At 40.9% G+C, this 20,283-nt stretch overlaps 1 protein-coding gene across 7 annotated transcripts in view; it reads left to right on the forward strand.

The window, feature by feature from the left end:
• Window positions 1–18,676, forward strand: part of LOC116982783 — a 106,721-nt gene extending 88,045 nt beyond the window's left edge. For 4 of the 7 annotated variants that reach the window (XM_033036221.1, XM_033036227.1, XM_033036225.1 and 1 more), the window contains 7 exons: window positions 3,823–3,993; window positions 4,323–4,500; window positions 7,274–7,390; window positions 7,770–8,039; window positions 10,624–10,850; window positions 11,695–11,769; window positions 17,773–18,676. In XM_033036221.1, the coding sequence (XP_032892112.1) occupies window positions 3,823–3,993; window positions 4,323–4,500; window positions 7,274–7,390; window positions 7,770–8,039; window positions 10,624–10,850; window positions 11,695–11,739 (1,008 nt within the window). In that variant the 3' untranslated portion in view covers window positions 11,740–11,769; window positions 17,773–18,676. The remainder of the gene's footprint in view (window positions 1–3,822; window positions 3,994–4,322; window positions 4,501–7,273; window positions 7,391–7,769; window positions 8,040–10,623; window positions 10,851–11,694; window positions 11,770–17,772) is intronic. The other 3 variants (XM_033036222.1, XM_033036223.1, XM_033036224.1) reach the window with 3 other exon arrangements.
• Window positions 18,677–20,283: the final 1,607 nt, after the last annotated feature.

The raw sequence follows: 20,283 nt of genomic DNA on the forward strand, positions 1-20,283 counted from the left end.
ATAAAAACTCTTACTATTAGTTTTTATGTTGTTTGCTAAATTCCTTTCATAGTCTATTTTCCCCGTCTTAATTAATCTCTTAGTTATTTTTTGCTGACCTTTAAATGCTTCCCAATCCTCTACCCTCCCACTATCTCTGGCTACCTTATATGCCCTTGCCTTCAGCCGAATACTATCCTTTATATTTTTACTGAGCCATGGCTGACTGTTCTTACCCTTACCCCTTTTTTTCTTCATAGGAATAAATTTTTCTTGAAGCTTATACAGTAGACCCTTAAACGTACACCACTGCTCATGTACCGTCTTATTCTTGAGTCTGCTATCCCAGTCAACTTTGATCAGCTCAGTCCTCATACCTTCATAATCCCCCTTATTTAGACTAAGCACCCTAGCCTGAGTTTCAACCTGCTCCCCTTCTATTTGAATATGGAATTCGACCATATTGTGGTCACTTGTTCCCAACGAGTCCCTAACTATGACATTTTTAATTAATCCTGCTTCATTACACAGGACCAGATCCAAGATTGCCTCCCCCATTGTCGGTTCTGTGACATACAGTTCTAGGAACCCGTCTCTAATACATTCTATAAATTCTTCCTCTAGTCTACCCTGCCCAGTTTGGTTTGCCCAATTAATATGAAAATTGAAGTCCCCCATGATTACAGCAGTTCCCTTTTTACATGCGTCAACTATTTGCAGATTTATGTTCTGACTAACAGCGTCACAGCTATTTGGAGGTCTATAAATTACACCCACTAGTGTTTTTTCCCCTTGTTATTCTCTATCTGTACCCAAGCTGTTTCACTATCCTGATCCTTCAACGCAATATCCTTCCTCTCTATTGCCGTTATTCCCTCCCTTATTAAAAGGGCCACCCCTCCTCCCTTTCTTTCCTGTCTATCTTTCCTAATTGTCGAGTACCCCTCTATATTTAACTCCCAGTCCTGATCCCCTTGCAGCCATGTCTCCGTAATGGCCACGATATCATAACTATATATACTTAATTGCACCGTTAATTCATTTATCTTATTACGAATACTCCGTGCATTTAGATAAAGCACTTTCAGATGATTTTTACTACCCTTCCTTTCCGTTTTTGCCCCTTTTACATCTAGAGCTTTATCTTCACCCATTATGTCTCCTGTCACATTTTGACTTTCCGCTTCCCCACTGATACCCTGCTCTATTTCCTCTACCCCTGCCGTTATTACCCCCCTTGATACCTCCCCCCCGCTACTTAGTTTAAAGACCTCTCTACTGCCCTAGTTATATGATTTGCCAGGACCCCAGTCCCAGCACCGTTCAGGTGAAGTCCGTCCTTACAGAACAGATCCCCCCTGTCCCAGTACTGGTGCCAGTGGCCCAAGAAACCAAACCCATTATTCCCACACCAGTCTTTGAGCCACGCATTCAGCTTTTTAATTTTACGTACCCTCGCCGATTTGGCCCGTGGCTCAGGTAGCAATCCGGAGATCAGTACCCTCGAGGTTCTGCTTTTTAATTTATTCCCTAACTGCTCAAACTCCTTCAGCAGATCCTCCTTCCTCGTCCTTCCTATGTCATTGGTCCCCACATGGACCACGACCACTGGATCCTCCCCCTCCCACTGCAAATTTCTCTCCAGCATCGCAGAGATATCCTTAACCCTAGCACCGGGTAGGCAACACAGCCTTCGGGACATGTTCTGCTGGCCGCAGAGAACCTTATCTACCCCCCGAATAATACTATCCCCTATCACTACGGCATTTCTTCTAACTCCCCCCTCTTGAATGGCCCCCTGATCCACGGTGCTGCAGCCAGGTTGCTCATCCCTCCCACAGCCCCTGATCCCGTCCTTACATTGAGTAAGAGCCTCGGTCATGCTCGTCAGGGACAAGGGCTGTGGCTCCTGCCGCATCTCCTCCTGGTTCCCCCTACCTGCCTCGCTTATGGCCACACCTTCCTTTCCTTGCTCACTGCCTACTGAATTAGTTAAACTGGTCGGTGTGACCATCCCCTGGCACAAAACATCCAGGTAATACTCCCCCTCCCTGATGTACCGCAGCGTATGAAGTTGGGTCTCCAGCTCATCAATGCGGAGCTGGAGTTCCTCTAGCCTCAAACACTTACTGCAGCTGTAGGGATCTTCTACATCAATGGTGTCGACAAATTCCCACATCTCGCAGTATTGGCACATCTCCTGACCGCCCATCTTATATAAATAATTAACTGGTCCTATTTAAGAATCCCCTACTGTATTGATACACCCCTTATTTATATAATCCTACCTCCTATAAATGGGAAAGTACTCACCCCAGCCGTAAATTACCTACTGGTTTGGCTGTCTAGTGGTAATTCCGTCCGCTCTTCCTGTCTGGTCCACTGCTCCCTTGCAGTGCGTGGCAAACCTCTTTGCCTCTGTTTTATATCTACAGTGCGTGGCAAACCTCTTTGCCAACCTCTTTGCCTCTGTTTTATATCTACAGTGCGTGGCAAACCTCTTTGCCAACCTCTTTGCCTCTGTTTTATATCTACAGTGCGTGGCAAACCTCTTTGCCTCTGTTAGTCTCTGTTAGTCTCTCGAGTCTCTCGAGCCGCGGCTCCGTCCGTCCTCCCTCGGCGACAGCACCTCTACTTGTTTTCCTGCAGACAGGCCAGGAGAAGCCAAAGATCAGCAGCACAAACAGCACCTGCCCGAAACCACAGATCTCTGGACTGAGCTGGGTCCACAATCAAAGGAGAAACAGCTGTGGACAATTAGCTGTTATTGTTATTGTTATTTGGGAGATTAGCCAAATGGCTGGTGGTTTAATTATACCAAATGTACTAATTTTGCTGAAAATGTAATCGGAAGCATATATATTATGCACACCTTAAAACATATCAGTTTTCCTGTTATGCCAGATATTCATATTTTCAAAATGACCATTTTCTATTGTAATCGATTTCTGCATAATAGGGTTTTTTTTATCCATTGTCTATTAAGACAAAGGAACAACTCCATCCTGTAATGGGACTTCCATGCAATCAATCCAAGGGAGAGTGGTTTCTCTGCATAAACATATATTTGGTAAAGAGCTCTTCAGTCCACAAAGTTTTATTTAGAGCTACATTACACTGTGACTTGCATAAAATTTGGGCCAGCATGAAAGCAGGCTGCAAAGTGAGGAAAAAAGATTCTGATCCAGCAGTTTTGTACTAAGATGCATCTCATGTTTTAAAAGGTAAAACAGTTTGATGATTTGAAGGACAGCGCAGTGGTAGAGTTGCGGTCTGTGTGGAGCTTGCATGTTCTCCCTGTGACCGCATGGCTTTCCTCCCACATTTGTAGGTTAATTGGCTTATATAAATTGTCCCTAGTGTGTAGGATAGAACTTGTGTGGGATAGAACTAGTGTACGGGGGATCGTTGGTCGGCATGGACCCGATGAGCCAAAAGACCTGTTTCCATGCTGCGACTCTAAAGCTATTGGTTCAAATTTGTAATATTTCATGGTTTCAGTGTGTATATGTTTTCTTTTGGCATGTCAGGTATTTGGGTTCTTTCTCTGCAGGTATCTATTTTTGTTAGTGTGCATTTATGCAAGTTTCACAGTGGATGGTTTCACAAATTTGGATTATACTTTGTTTCTTTTTCCACAATGATTTTATATCAAATCTATTGAATCTTCTAATGCTTGGCCAGTAATGGAAAGTTGATCATAAAAAACTTAGAAGAAACAAGAACAGGAAATGAGAATTTACCAAACTAAAAGCATTCATTTAGTCACCAAGTTTTATTCTGATTTACATGAAAGTAAAAGGCAGGATAATAAGAGCAATATCTTTAAATCATATTAAACAGGTGAACTTGAAGGAGCAGGGACAGCTGGTTCGCCAAGACGAGTTCATTATCTGGTCTGGGCGCAGGAAGTATCTACGACATGTTTTTCTATTTGAAGATCTAATCCTTTTCAGCAAACCTAAACGAATTGATGGTGGATTTGATGTCTATATCTACAAGTGTTCCTTTAAAGTAAGGAAATGTTGCTTAATCTTTAATGAATTTAGTTGCTGTGTAATTATCATGTCTTGATAACTTCGCTAATGAAGATTGTAAGAAGCCACGTAAAGTTGTCTTTCAATTTTACTAAGAATGAGCAGTTTCCTTATGTTTCTCATGACAGAATTGTGAATGTAGGTTATTCACAGCAGATTGAAATCTAAATTAGAACTTAATGGTATAACAAAGAATGTAGTTGGTCACTGAGAATTGTTGCATTATGTAAATCATATTGTGCTTTTTGATATATGTTGCGTGGTTCACTAAAATGAGTAAATAGCTAGGACATTGTTTGTTTATAGACAGCAGATATTGGCCTGACTGAAAATAGCGGTGAGAGTGGAATAAGATTTGAAATCTGGTTTCGGCGTCGGAAATCCAGTGATACCTATATACTTCAGGCAAGTTCTCAAGAAGTTAAACACACCTGGACAAAAGATATAACAAGCATTTTATGGCAACAAGCTAACAGAAATAAAGGTAATGAACTTGGAAAGATTTATTGTTCCATGCTTCAGGAATAGCTTTTTCAGTTTACTGATAATTGTTTGTTAACCAGATATATTAAGATATACTGTATGGGGCAAACTTAGTTCATGTCAGCCATGATCTATCTAATTGAATGGCAGAACTAAAGGTAGACACAAAGTACTGGAGTAACTCAGCAGCATCTGTGGAGAAAAAGGTTGGATGGAAGAGATGCAAGGCATACCTTGAGGAGATTTTGCAGTGGAAGTATCAATTGGAAGAGCTAAACAACAGACAAACTGCTGGGTAACGCAGCATCTATGGAGAGAAGTGGACAGACAATGTTTCAGCACTGACCCACTGAGTTCTTCCAGCAGTTTGTTTTATGCATAAAATTCCAGCACCTGAAGTCTTTTATGTCTCTGATCCCGAGCTATCTTTTTTCTGCATCAGTTTATATAAATAGGGATCCGAGGTGCTGGTCTGGGTTTATACCCATACAAGTAATATAGGGAGACTGAACATAGAATATTTTTAAATGTTAAAGTTTTATTACAGAACAAATTCCAAAGGATACTATGACAGTCTGAAAGTCCTGCTAAAAATGGAAGTGCTGGGTGGGCAAAATGCATTTTGGAGGTCTGTGATGCCCCCTTCAGTTTGTTCAGGACAGCAGTTTACATGGGAATCTGATATCTAAGGAGGTCAAACTAATCTCTAAAGGGATGTGGAAGGTTAAGTAGTGGAAGATGGAGTATAATGTGAGTTTAAACACTCCTGATGAAGAAGTTTGTCCTGGGCAATTAAAAAATAAGTACTTTAAACATACTGTTTGTCTGTTAATTAAGTCCATTTTAATAAATGGCAGCTTCATGTGGCATCTCAGCAATCTGTGCCAAAAGTGAACTCCAGAATACTTCCTTTTTCCTGAACAGCCATAGGTTAGGAAATGAATTCAACTGGAAGAGCCTGAGCAACAGCTGATGTCACTAGGGTATATCCATGAGGGGGAGTACTCTATGGATAGCATATTTCAGGACCTGGTCACACTGCAGCTCGAGAATGCAGGGAGTGAGGGAATGAGCGACAGCCCGACAGGCAAAAAAAAACCAGACTGGTTCAGGAGTTCCCTGAGGACATCTCTCACTCATGTTTGGTTCTGATGGGGAGAGGTTTCCCGAGGCAGGGAAGGTGGGTGCATCCAAACCTAAGTGAGTAATGAAGTGTTCATAAGAGCTGGATAAATAGAGGTAGTTCAACATGCCCCTCAAAAAACCTTGTTTTGTTTATTTTATTTTAGATATACAGTATGTTCTCACCAGGGCCCTGTACAACTTCTGCAGTTGTACAGGGCCCTGGTGAGAACACCTCTGGAGTATTGTGTGCAGTTTTGGTCTCCTAATTTGAGGAAGGACATCCTTTCTATTGAGGGAGTGCAGCGTAGGTTCACGAGGTTAATCCCCAGGAGGGATTATATGAGGAAAGACTAGGCTTGTATTCACTGGAATTTAGAAGGATGAGAGGGAATTTTATAGATCATCATTATCATCATCATCATCGTTGAAAATATCAACGGGCACGGTGCCTTACAAAGCTATGTACGACAGTGATCACAACTTCTACTGAAGTGTGGATGGCCGTTGGCTCACTAGGGGCTCATCCGCCCTTTTACAGGTCTTGTTTTTGGTCCTGCTGGGGGTCCACAGCCCCCTCCTCACCTGGCAAACCAGGTGGGGAGACGGTTTAGTAGCCGACTATCCGACCATGGAGCAGGTAGCACGGGGTTACATGGTACCAGTGGTGGGGAGGGGGGGGGACTCCCCCCGACCTGACTTATAGAAACATATAAAATTATAAAAGGACTGGACAAGCTAGATGCAGGAAAAATGTTCCAAATGTTGGGGGAGTCCAGAACCAGGGGCCACAGTCTAAGAATAAAGGGGAGGCCATTTAAAACTGAGATGAGAAAAATCCTTTTCACCCAGAGAGTTGTGAATTTGTGGAATTCTCTTCCACAGAAGGCGGTGGAGGCCAATTCACTTGATGAATTTAAAAGAGAGTTAGATAGAACTCTTGGGGCTTGCGGAATCAAGGGGTATGGGGAAAAGGCAGGCACGGGTTACTGATTGTGGATGATCAGCCATGAATACAATGAATGGCGGTGCTGGCTTGAAGGGCCGAATGGCCTCCTTCTGCCCCTATTTTCTATGTTTCTGTTTCCTACTGTATGATTTAGTATGACTGTATGGCAAATCAAATTCCTCATATGTTGCAAAACATACTTGGCTAATAAAGTACTATTATGATTCTGATTACTGCAGTGTCATTTTCAGTTGAATGAGAGTTGAGGACAATATCCATGTCTGAAGAAGGGTTTCAACCCGAAACATCACCTATTCCTTTTCTCCAGAGATGCTGCCTGACCTGCTGACTTACTCCAGCATTTCTGTCTATCCACAAATCCTGCACTTCACCAAAATGGTTTGATAAAAGAAAACTCTAGATTTTGTACACGCTGGCAACTTTTAGATGAAGTGGGAACTTGAAGTGGAAAAAACACATATTGCTGCACTGCTATAAGTTAAATTCATATTCAATTGTACATTGTCTTAGCTTTGAAATCCATCAGTTAGTCAGGAAAGTGAAGAAGTGCTGCATGACCTAACTCGACATTAGGATGGTTGTGATAATAATTTGTTTTATATTGAAAGAGATGTGGATTTCTATAGCTTTGTGTAGTTATTTGTTTTCTATTTAATATTGCATAATAAACCATCCATTTCAGAGGTCCGAATGAGGGAAATGGTGTCAATGGGAATTGGTAACAAGCCATTCTTGGACATCAAACCAAGTGAAGCTGCAATCAATGACCGAGCCATTAATTACATTATGAAAGGCAGAGGTAGGTCCTCTAAATATATTTAGTACATAATCTTGAAATGCCACAGTCTGTAAATTATACTAGATTAAATTCATCTCAGTCTGGATATTGAATGAGAAGTATATTTTAAATGGATATATCATACTAGTATATGTTGACAGAAATATGCAATAAATATATTGTATTTGGTTAAATCTGATATCTTTCCTGCATATATTTTGCACCCTAATAATTGCTAATGCATTTTTTCAGTTATTGGATGTTCAGAAGAAAGTTTACTTCAGTGAAAATCTCAATTGATACCATGTTTTTAAAACTATTAAATATTATTTGAACAAATGTTATTAGTAACTATCCTTTTTCTTTTGGAACATATGTAAGAAAACTGCATTTCTTACAGGAGCAAGAACCAGGGCTTCAATTGCAGTGTCGTTATTTGACCACACAAATCCGTTTAGAAGGCGACAAAATATTTCAAGTAAGGGCAGTCCTTCAGCTGGTGGACCATCCTCATCTTCATTTTTGGGACCTCTTAACCTCCATATGTACACCAACCAGGCATTGCTGTCGGGGGTGAACAATATAATACCTAGTGAAAGCCCATTTGATATCAACGTCTATCCTGAGGAGGATGAACAGGAACATGAAACAAGCAGTCAGCCTTCCACGAGTAAGTGTTTCATCTCTAATAATTAGAGCCCCCCCCCCCCCACACTCTGTGTCTTTGCTGCTTGTATTTTTACTTGGTGTGGTATTGGCTTTTATTGTCACATATACTGAAATGCAGTGAAACCCTTTGTTTTGCCTGTTATCCAACCAAATCATATATGATTTGAGTGCACCATATATGAGTACATCAGGTGGATACTCATACAAAGAGAAATAAACAGAGTGCAAAATATCGTGTTACAGCTGGGCAGGTGGGGGATGAGAAATAAACTGGGTGATGGGAGGGTTGGAAAGAAGGGGTGTGTGAGTGGACATGGATAGTTCAGGAGTGAGAAAGGGAGTGTTTTCCCTGTTCTTTTGAGAATCTTTTTTCATTATGGAGTTTCTTATAAAATACTGAGTATCATTAGACAGTGTATAATTCATATGATTCAAAGTGAATATGTAAATGTTTAGAGAGCAGAGTTTTTTAGATTAAACCCAGTTGCCTTATTCCTGTCTGCTGTTTTATTATATTCATTCATGGGAAATTAATCAATTGGGTGCATCATAAATTGTCTGCCCTCTGGTTCTCAAACTGCGGAACAATTATGTGATTGTCCTCTGGGTAATTCTCATGTAATGTTTTGGCTTCTATTTAGCTTATAGCTATGATCATTGATGCAATGCAAACTAATTTCCCATAATTAAATGTTTCAATGATAGAAACATAGAAATTAGGTGCAGGAGTAGGCCATTCGACCCTTCGAGCCTGCACCGCCATTCAATATGATCATGGCTGATCATCCAACTCAGTATCCCGTACCTGCCTTCTCTCCATACCCTCTGATCCCCTTAGCCACAAGGGCCACATCTAACTCCCTCTTAAATATAGCCAATGAACTGGCCTCGACTACCCTCTGTGGCAGGGAGTTCCAGAGATTCACCACTCTCTGTGTGAAAAAAGTTCTTCTCATCTCGGTTTTAAAGGATTTCCCCCTTATCCTTAAGCTGTGACCCCTTGTCCTGGACTTCCCCAACATCGGGAGCAATCTTCCTGCATCTAGCCTGTCCAACCCCTTAAGAATTTTGTAAGTTTCTATAAGATCCCCTCTCAATCTCCTAAATTCTAGAGAGTATAAACCAAGTCTATCCAGTCTTTCTTCATAAGACAGTCCTGACATCCCAGGAATCAGTCTGGTGAACCTTCTCTGCACTCCCTCTATGGCAATAATGTCCTTCCTCAGATTTGGAGACCAAAACTGTACGCAATACTCCAGGTGTGGTCTCACCAAGACCCTGTACAACTGCAGTAGAACCTCCCTGCTCCTATACTCAAATCCTTTTGCTATGAAAGCTAACATACCATTCGCTTTCTTCACTGCCTGCTGCACCTGCATGCCCACTTTCAATGACTGGTGTACCATGACACCCAGGTCTCGCTGCATCTCCCCTTTTCCTAGTCGGCCACCATTTAGATAATAGTCTGATATGTTCACTTTAAAAAAAACGAAATTCACTTTTGTTTTACTTCAGCGATATATTAGCGCAACTCATCCCTGGTGTACTGTATTTTATGTCCATAATCACTAAAGCTATAAGCTGAGCAGCAACAATATGGATAGAAATTGTATTTCACTTATTTATGGTGCACTAAGACATCATTGCAGGTTGTTTTTATCTCACTTTTCATCCTTCCAAATAAAAGTTTCAAAATCAACAACAAATGATTCTATAAGTGTCTAAGTAGTTTCAACCAAATTAGAGGCATTAAGGCATGATCTATGTAGGTCCCGAAAGGAGCCCATCCAAATTACGGCAGCTACCATTGTTTTGCCCACTTATAAATATGCAGCAGCACATGTTACGGCTGCCAAGGAGGTTGGGGGGGGGGGGGGGGGGGGGGGGTGGCGGGCTAGTGAGGGTGCCAAGGTTATCTGAGCGACGTTTAAAATACTGGTGAATTAGATGCATTCCTGAAGAGGTGGGGATGTGGAGGGAAGCCTGTGGATTTTGGAAATTCCATGTGAAATATCTTGTTGGTGACTGAGAGGCTCTTTAAACAGTGGAAGCCCTTTGAGTTGCTTGATTTTTTTTAATTGAGACAGTCACCTGGCAGTTCTATTCTGGATTTGGGAGCCCCAGTTTAAGTCAAACAAGATTGGACAGTGTTAGTGTTTTAAAAATACACAGTGGTCATCGTAGTCAGATGGCAGCAGTACTGAGTGCCCGATATTGTTTAATTACAAAACAACTTTTTTTCTGCCTTGCAATTTCAAAAGTAATTTTTAAGTGGTTTTCTACTTCCTGATCAATATCGCGTCACAACCAATTGGTCATTCATTAAAATTATGTTATTTGTACTTTATTCTTTTGTAGTAATATAATGTCAGAATAAGTATTAAATGTTGCAAATAAAAATGACAGCATATGCAGAAATATAATGTTACATACAAAATAAATAAACATTGATATTACATTTCATCTTGTCACTAGAATTAAAGAAGCCAGAAAGATACAGTATTGTATTAAGGTTTTAGAATTTTGTTACATAAAATAGTGAAATATAATATTTTATTTTTATTAATGTTCTGCTTCTATTTAAGCAACTGAAAGCTCAGAGTTGTCTTTCCACTGCGTATCTGGTAGTGGCTCGAGTGGGTCTGATAGTGGCTGCATCTCCAGTCTCCTTCCTGAAAATCTCTCTGAAGAGACGGGATCTCCTTCTGATATCTCTGCCTCGTATTCTTTCCTGGAATCTAAGCACAGCTTTTATACACCTTCTCCAAAGCAAGACAAACCTCAATTCTCAAATAATCAATATATGCCAATGGTATGTATTAAATGTACACTTAATCTTGGTTTACATTCCCACTTCTATTTTGTAGTCATGTGTATTGCTTTGCGGTTTTTAAAGTTTCAAATACTTTCTACACATTGATAAGTACCGACTCTAGTGAGTGAAATAGGAAAAATGCAGGAAATGCTCAGATCAGGCAACATCTGATGAAAGTTAACTGTACAAATCAGTTCAATGGAGAAAGTTAGTTCCAACGCAGAGACGGAACAGAATAAGAAAACAAAAGGGATGGGTTGTAAAATGAATAATTGTGCACAAAAAAACTGATGGTGGGACAAATGATGAATCTGGAGATGCTGTAAATAGTTAACTTGTAGATCTGGTATAATGCGATAGTTGCAATCCTAAAAAATACTGTATTATTGACAATATTGTTATACATACAATTGTATCAATGGGGGAAAGGGGGTTAGAGGATTGAGAGTTCCAGAAGTGGGAAGTGGAAACATGGGAACTGGATTTTTGCCCCCTATGCTGTTTAATTCCTACGCAACTTTCTTTTCTGCTTGTCAATTTCAAAAGTAACTTTTAAGTGGTCTACTTCCTGATCAAAATCGCTTCACAGCCAATTCAGCCTGCATGATGCAAATCGTGTTATGAAAGCACACATTATAGCAGAACTACATGTAATTATTTTGAAGCAAATGCTTACTGAACTATCCCTCGCTTCAGAGAGGGAGATAAAGATGGAATGAACCAGACACAGATGCTTTTTGCACCACAAAGTGTCTTTGAAAACCAAATGATGACTCTGAAGTTCATTCTTATTCTCCATAGTGTGTGTCATTAAGTTCTTTCCTTACACTTTTCTCGTCAGCAGAAATCCGATCAAATTACGCTTGGTCCATCCACAACAGTGTAAGAGTAGTGTTCCACAGCTTGCCTTGACAATGTAAGTGCTTTATTTTATTATTCAGTATTTTTTCTTTAACCTTCTAGTAAATACAAAATATGTTTGTTGTATTGTAAAGTGTATTGTGGTATAGTGGTTGGGTCACTGGATCAGCACTTGGAAGCCTGCACTGTTGTTCCAGAGACAGGAGCTTGAAATGCACCATACTAGCAAGGAATTGGAAACTAACTGGATTGTTGCTTCAAAAACAACCTAACTCACTAAAATCTTTCAGGGAAGGGTTAGCAATTTTATCTCTATGTGACTCCAGATCCTCCTGTGTAGGTGACTCAGCCTACTCCTCAGTTCATGGCAATTAGATATGGGCAATAAACACCAGCATTCCCAATGATGTTCATATCATGTAGAAAAAAGTTTAATTGGAAACTAAAGATATGTTTATATGTTTCTAGTAAACTGTATTTATTGTTTATTCCAGAGAAAGCTTGATGCAGATTTTGTCTACCATGTGCATAGATTAGAGATTTATTCAGAGCTAGTGACTGTTGCTCACATCTTTCAAAATAGGAGTCTTGTCAACCATAACCATCTGACCTTGGGCTTGATCTGACCAACTGCTTGCACTCACTGTTCATGTTATTCCTGTGGCTGCACCGTTCTTGGCCACACAACCCCAAACCCTGTCCAGGCTTGCTCGCTCTAGCCATCCTTCAAAGTAACCAGCCAGATCACCGTTGGCAGATCCTTAGGACCTATCACTGTCAAACGATATTGTAGTACTTTTAAATGGTAAGAAAAATGGCAGGAAATTGGGTGGATTATTGGGTAAAGGGTCAGTTTTACTAATGCCAGATTGTTTTTGTGATTGATCACTTCAGATGAAATCAAGCCCATTGGAAGATAGCACTAGTCACTTCCATTGCAATTCATCCAAACATGCTGTACGTTTTTGTAGTGTCAGGCACACATCTGATGATGTCATTAATTATGAGCTACACATTTCCACTTGTTGATGAGGCACATCATACCAAGCCCTTAGAACAACATATTTGCTTATATCATCACTGAGATATGCAAAATGTGGCAGGTAGATCTTTGGCCAAGCTCTTGTGTATGGACTATTCAATGTAGAATCGAGGTTTGATCAATGGATTGGGTTCAGGAATCTGGGAAGGTTTGCAGTCAGAGTCAGGGTTTGTGTTTGTTATGCACCCATTCAATTTATCAGGTTCATAGAGAAAATTCACATGGTGCTGTTAACTTATAATTAAAGTGAAAAAAGTGTGTTTGAATGAATGAATGAATAAGTTTATTGGCCAAGTATTCACATACAAGGAATTTGCCTTGGTGCTCCGCCCACAAGTGACAACATGACATACAGTGACAGTTACGAATAACACATAAAACACTAAACATTAATAATAAAACACCATTGATCAAACATGTGAACCAAACAAAATATCAGAGCAAAAGGAGGTTACAGATTTTTGGCTATTGAGTAGAGCTACTACTACTCGTGGAAAAAAAGCTGTTTTTATGTCTGGCTCTGGCAGCTTTGACAGTCCGGAATCGCCTTCCAGAGGGAAGTGATTCAAAGAGTTTGTGGCCAGGGTGAGGGGGCTCAGAGATGATCTTGCCCGCTCGCTTCCTGGCCCTTGCAGTGTACAGTTCATCGATGGAGGGAAGGTTGCAGCCAATAATCTTCTCAGCTGATCGGACGATTCGCTGCAGCCTCCGGGTGTCGTGCCTGATGGCTGAGCCAAACCAGACTATGATGGAGAAGGTGAGGACAGACTCTACGATGGCTGTATAGAATTGAACCATCATTGCCTGTGGCAGATTGTGCTTCCTCAGCTGCCGTAGGAAGTACATCCTCTGTTGTGCCTTTTTGACTGTGGAGTCGATGGTAGCCCCCCCAGTTAAGGTCCTTGGAGATGATGGTTCCCAGGAACTTAAAAGACTCCACAGATGTGACTGGGGTGTTGTTGATGGTGAGTGGGGTGAGGGGAGGAGGAGCTCTCCTAAAGTCTACAATCAATTCCACTGACTTAAGAGCATTGAGCTCCAGGTTGTTGCGATGGCACCAGGACGCTAGCTGTGACACTTCCTGTCTGTAGGCAGATTCCTCCCCATCCTGGATCAGTCCAATCAGGGTTGTATCATCCGCAAACTTGAGAAGCTTGACAGAGGAGTCTGTGGAGGTGGTCATTGGTGTAGAGAGAGTAGAGAGGGGATAGTACGCAGCCTTGATGTGCTCCTATGCTGAGGGTTTGCGGGTCCGAGATGTGCTTTCCCAGCCTCACATGCTGCTTCCTGTCTGTCAGGAAGCTGGTGATCCACCGACAGAGGAGTTCAGGCACAGTCAACTCAGAAAGTTTGGAGTGTAGTAGCTCTGGCACGATGGTGTTGAATGCAAAGCTAATATCAACAAACAGAATCCTCGCATAGGTCCCCTGGCGGTCTAGGTGCTGGAGGATGAAGTGCAGTCCCAGGTTGACTGCGTCATCCACAGATCTATTGGCCCAATATGCAAACTGCAGAGGGTCCAGCAGGGGGTTTGTGATATTTTTCAGCTTGGCCAGCACAAGCCTTTCAAGCGTCTTCATGACTACAGAGGTCAGTGCGACAGGTCTTTAGTTATTAAGACCTGTAATCCTTGCCTTTTAATACAAATATTATTAATAGAATAATATTTGCTCATCCTGCAGTTTCATTGTCCAAAGATGACTGGAGTTTTACTCTGCATGGTTGCTATCCTTCTCAGGTGTATGTAAAATATCTAAAAGTGATAGAAAATCAGGATCCCTGCAGGTACCAATTTAACATGATTCTGTATGTAAATCACTACAGCACAGTTTTCAATGTATTTTGTTCAAGGCAATGATTTTATTTGCTGGAGATCTGACTTGAAATTGGTGATGTATATGCAACAATCAGCGCATCCAAAAAAGGTGAAATCTGATTTTTAGGCAAGTACATTTACTTAAACACATGTGAGAACATGAATAGGTGATGTTTCGGGTCAGGGCCCCATTTCAAGTCTGTCTGAAGAAGGGTCCTGACTCGAAACATCACCTATTCATGTTCTCCAGAGAAGCTACTTGACCTGCTGAGGCAAGCACTTTGTGTCTTTTTTGTAAACCAGCACCGTGTACTGGTTTACAAAACCTTGTGTCTCTATGAAGTGCATCTAGTCCCACAGCTCAGCAAATTTGTGCACTACCACTGTAGTTGTTACTGAGTTAAAGACCCAGAGTGGAGGCTCTGTCAAAAACAAGCTGCCTCGTGAACACATCTGACTGGTGTTGTCTAGGTCATCACTGGCAAAGGTTAAATATTCTTTAGCCACTCATCCATTTTCTGCGTAAATTTGTTAAACCGTGCGATGAAAATTCTGCAGATTACCAGTGTTAAGATGTTTAAGAAATAACTGCAGATGTTGGAAAACTCAAAGGTAGACAAAAATGCTGGAGAAACTCAGCGGGTGGGGCAGCATCTATGGAGCAAAGGAATAGGCAACGTTTCGGGTCGAGACCCTTCTTCAGACTGATGTCGGGTGGGGGGGGGGGGGGGGGGGCAGGAAAAAGAAAGGAGGCAGAGACAGTAGGCTGTGGGAGAGCTGAGAAGGGAAGGAGGGAGCAAGCAAGGACTACCTGGAATTGGAGAAGGCAATGTTCATACTGCTGGAGTGTAAACTACCCAAGTGAAATATGAGGTGTTGCTCCTCCAATTTGCGGTGGGACTCACTCTGGCCATGGAGGAGGCCCAAGACAGAAAGGTCGGATTCGAAATGGGAGGGGGAGTTGAAGTGCTGAGCCACCAGGAGATCAGATTGGTTAATGTGAACTGAGCGGAGGTGTTGGGCGAAGCGATCGCGAAGCCTGCGCTTGGTCTCACCGATGTAGAGCAGTTGCCACCAGGAACAATAGATGAGGTTGGAGGAGGTGCAGGTGAACCTCTGCCTCACCTGGAAAGACTGCTTGGGTGCTTGGATGGAGTCAATGGGGGAGGTAAAGCAACAAGTGTAGCATTTCCTGCGGTTGCAAGGTAAAGTACCAGGGGAGGGGGTGGTGTTGGGTGGGAAGGGACAAATTGACCAGAGAGTTACGGAGGGAACGGTCTCAGCAGAAAGGGGAGTAGATGGGAAGATGTGGCCAGAGGTGAGATCCCGTTGGAGGTAATGTCGGAGGATTATGTGTTGTATGCGACGACTGGTAGGGTGGAAGGTGAGGACAAGGGGGACTCTGCCCTTGTTACGAGTGGGAGGGGGTGGGGAGTGAGCAGATCTATGGGATATAGAGGAAACCCTATATCTATAGTCGAACGGGTAACCCCCATTCCCTAAAGAATGAGGACATCTCCGATGCCCTGGTTTGGAACACCTCATCCTGGGTGCAGATGCGGCGTAGACGGAGGAATTGGGAGTAGGGGATAGAGTCCTTACAGGAAGCAGGGTAGGAAGAAGTGTAGTCCAGATAGCCATGGGAGTCGGTGTAAAGATGGTAGGATTTGATTAAGCAGTATATTCAGTTTTAGTGAGGAACAAAAATAAACTATTCCAGATGTAAAATTTGTTTGTGCTACTTTGTTATGGATCAATGTTCCCTTGAACATTCCAAGCAGAAATGTTATGACAACTTCTGAAACTGAGGTAGATCAAATAAATGAGCTTAGAACTAATCCAACTTGGAACCAGTAACATGGAAGTTTACATTTGTAAAAAGGGTCTGGTATTTACTGTTTGAGCCCAATTTCGCATGAGCATTTTACCCCTTGACAAACAACTCTGATTGTAAAGTTGGCATTTTCACTTGGACAGAATAATGGTATGTATAATTGAGGATGATACAATGTTCACAAGTTATAGTAGAATTAGGCCATTCGGCCCATCGAGTCTACTCCGCCATTCAACATGGCTGATCGTTGCCTCCTAATCCCATTTTCGCGCCTTCTCCCCATAACCCTTGACACCCGTTCTAATCAGGAATTTGGCTATCTCTACCTAAAAAAAGTCCACTGACTTGGCCTCCACAGCCCTCTGTGACAATGAGTTCCACAGATTAACTACCCTCTGACCAAAGAATTTCCTCCTCATCTCCTTTCTCGAGTTGCCCTTTAATTCTGAGGCTATGACTTCTGGTCCTAGGCTCTCCCACCAGTGGAAACATCCTTTCCACATCCACTCTATATCTAAGCCTTTCATTAATCTGTAAGTTTCAATGAGGTCCCCCCTCACCCTTCTAAACTCCAGCATGTAGAGGCCCAGTGCAGTCAAATGCTCATCATATGCTAACCCACTCATTCCTGAAATCATTCTTGTAATCCCCCCTGCTCGAGCCTCTCCAGAACCAGCACACACTTCCTCAGATATGGGGCCCATATTTGCTAACAGTACTCCAAATGCGGCCTGACCAGCACCTTATAGATCCTAGGCATTACATCTCTGTTTATGTATGCCAGTCCTCTTTATATAAATGCTTTATATAAATTTGCCTTCCTTTACTACTGATTCGACTTGCAAATGAACTTTTTGGGAGTCCTGCACCAGCACTCCCCTCTGCACCTCCAATTTCTGGATTCTCTCTCCATTTAGAAAATAATCTACACCTTTATTCTTATTACCAAAATGCATGACTGCATTTTTGCTATACTGAATTTCATCTGCCACTTCTCTGCCTGCTCTCCTAACCTCTCCAAGTCCTTCTGCGGAGTCCTTGCTTCCTCTTCACTGCCTGCCCCGCCCCCTCTTTTAGCATAATCTGCAAACTTGGCCACAGAGCCTTCTCACCTTATCCAATTCATTAATATACAACGTGAAGAGAAGCAGCCCCAGCACCGATCCTTGCGGAACTCCACTAGTGTCTACGGAGAATGTGTACAAGATGGTTTAGGATACATCTGTTCTGAGTATAGTGTTCTACTTTTCAGATATTTACTGTCAATTGGAAATGTTACTGCTTCTTAGCACTAATTGTATACTATGAGCACCAAACTCCAATTTATAAATCTGATGCACTGTTTTAATGCATATTTTTCTCTTAGATTTGATACAGATGTCATGTTCCACTTGTAACTTAAAGGCAAAGGTAACGCTTTAAATAACTGGTGAAGAGCAACTTTCCCGAGATATTGGAGCCCAAAATAGAACCTGGTACCTCTTAGAAACGAATGTAGATTTGTGTGTGATGACATAATGATGGTAACTTGGAACACAGTTTAATGCACACACTTTGAATCTCAGTTTTGCTTTAAGATGTTTGCAAATTTGAAAATGTAACATTAATGCATTACCTAAATTGTATAATTAGACAAATTGTGTAAACTTGTTTTTTTGAATCTGTTTGATAAAAGTTCGGTAGATCAACAATTTACTTGGGCACTGTTAGCCATTTCTAATGTTTTGCATAAGCTGTTTGTAGATAATATTTAGTAGGATACTAAAAACATTTGTTGAATAATGTTTGCTTTTCACACAGGCTAAAAGATTTAGATACATTGCTCATTGACCAATATTAATAATAAAATGAAAGTGAGAACTTTCTAGCCCCTATTCAGTGGTGTAACATAATGCTAAGTTATAGTTTCTATAATATCTGTAAATATTGCACTTAGCCCAAATGCTGTTATTGTTTTAAGTTGGTATGGAGGAATAAAAACGTCGTTCTAACTACCAGAAAAACAGAAATTACTAGTGCCGTTGGTTATTACTTAAGTCTGAGGGAAAATAACATTGAGTTAATTTACTGGTAAGAATGTACATGTGTTATCCAGTTTTGTTGAGAACATACTTTTACATTTGTTTATTAAATATTGAAAATCTAAAGTGGCTTTGATTTTACATTGTTTGAACTTTATTTATGCCACAGTAAGCAATATTTTATGCAACTTATGACATCAAACATATTGAGTCATTATAAATGAATAAAAGAATAACATTGCAAACAAATTGTCAAATCAGGCTATTTTTAAGAAATGTACATATTATTATGAACTGAACGTTATTCACAGCCCATATAGTTCCACCAACCTCAAAGAAATCTACTGACAAGAGATTTAATTATCTGTCGTGCATAGTCTTTCTCTTTTCCAACAGTGGTTGCTATAGTTATCAGTTCAAGGCAATCGCTGCTACTGAAAAATCATGTAATCAATTCCACAGAATTCTCCAACAGGAAATCCAAATCTAACAAGCACATTTTATCACTGAGGCAAGTTCATGAAGTTAAAGTAGAAATGTTTTAAAAACCTTAAAATATATCAGAACAGTCTTTGTATTAAAATATAATAGCTAGAGCAATTCGGAATGACGTTTAAAAACTTACTTGAACCTTCCGGTAATTGTACCAGGTTTAAGCAATTAAACAACTTGAAGTGTGCAAAATACCTTGCTTATTAATCCACCGATAGTGCCAGAGAAACAGAGTATGCATGCGCAATTAAAACTTGCAGTCAGTTTCACATTGTAATGAAAACAAATACTATCTTCTTTAATTTTTACTGGGAAAATCTTGGCTTTATATATTTAAGTCTGAATGGCATCTGCCCTATTTGCTTGTAAATGAAACAATAATGGGGTGGAAGATTGCAATCTTCACGTGGTCCGCCCTGTTTCGACTAATGCAATCAACTCGACGTGCACAAACGGAAGATCAAATAGAACAAGTTGTCCAACAACTTTAGGCTGTGCACGCCACACGAAAGAAGAAGAAACAATAATGAATCAAAGTTAAACCTAAGCATTAGCTTGCTAGCCTTATAGTGGAACATAACTACGCACCACAATAGGGTGGTCACAGTTTGTAACATGTTTGCGAGATAATTTACATCAACAAAAGGGAAGCAAGCAAGCCCCAACTTAGTTTTTCCTGATCAGTCAAAACCCCTTACTTTTACTGTGGCAAATGCCACTTGCAGTACAGCCAAACCAGTCAGTTATTTGAGATGACCCCCTCCCAAAAGTAAGTAAGTCTGAACTGCAAGAACACGATGGAGAACTTTCATTCCCTCACACTTTCTAGGCACAGGATTATTTTTGTGCAGTAGCAAGGTGAACTGCTGGTTGTTTTTAAAAAAGCTGTCGTATCAAACATTGAATGATTTTCACCAAATGACACATACAAAATTCATGAACTGTTTAACATTTTTTTTATAAGGACAGTATCAATGCCTACAAATGTTGGGATCTGCTAAAACTAAATACTTGATAAACAATTACATTCTTGATACTATAAAGATAGATCAGACATTTGTAAAAACACTTTTTTTTAAAGTTTTACCAGGAAAGACATGGTAATTTCATGTGACCAAATTAGTTTAATTTGACTCGCACAAGATAAGATAACCTTATGAATAAGATAGCCATGTTTTGTAACCATTTTGAGACATTGATATTTCCACATGCATTCTTTTCATTATTTCAGATGGATTAGAGCAGTGGTTCCCAACGTGGGGCGTACGCCCCACAGGGGGGCAATTTGATTTTTAAGGGGGGCATCAGGTAAACATATGTAGTTTATGTTTCAGATGTTATTTTGAGTAAATTCCATTTTCTGA

The sequence above is a fragment of the Amblyraja radiata genome, chromosome 17 (assembly GCF_010909765.2).
Source record: "Amblyraja radiata isolate CabotCenter1 chromosome 17, sAmbRad1.1.pri, whole genome shotgun sequence".
NCBI classification, from domain to species: Eukaryota; Metazoa; Chordata; class Chondrichthyes; order Rajiformes; family Rajidae; genus Amblyraja; species Amblyraja radiata.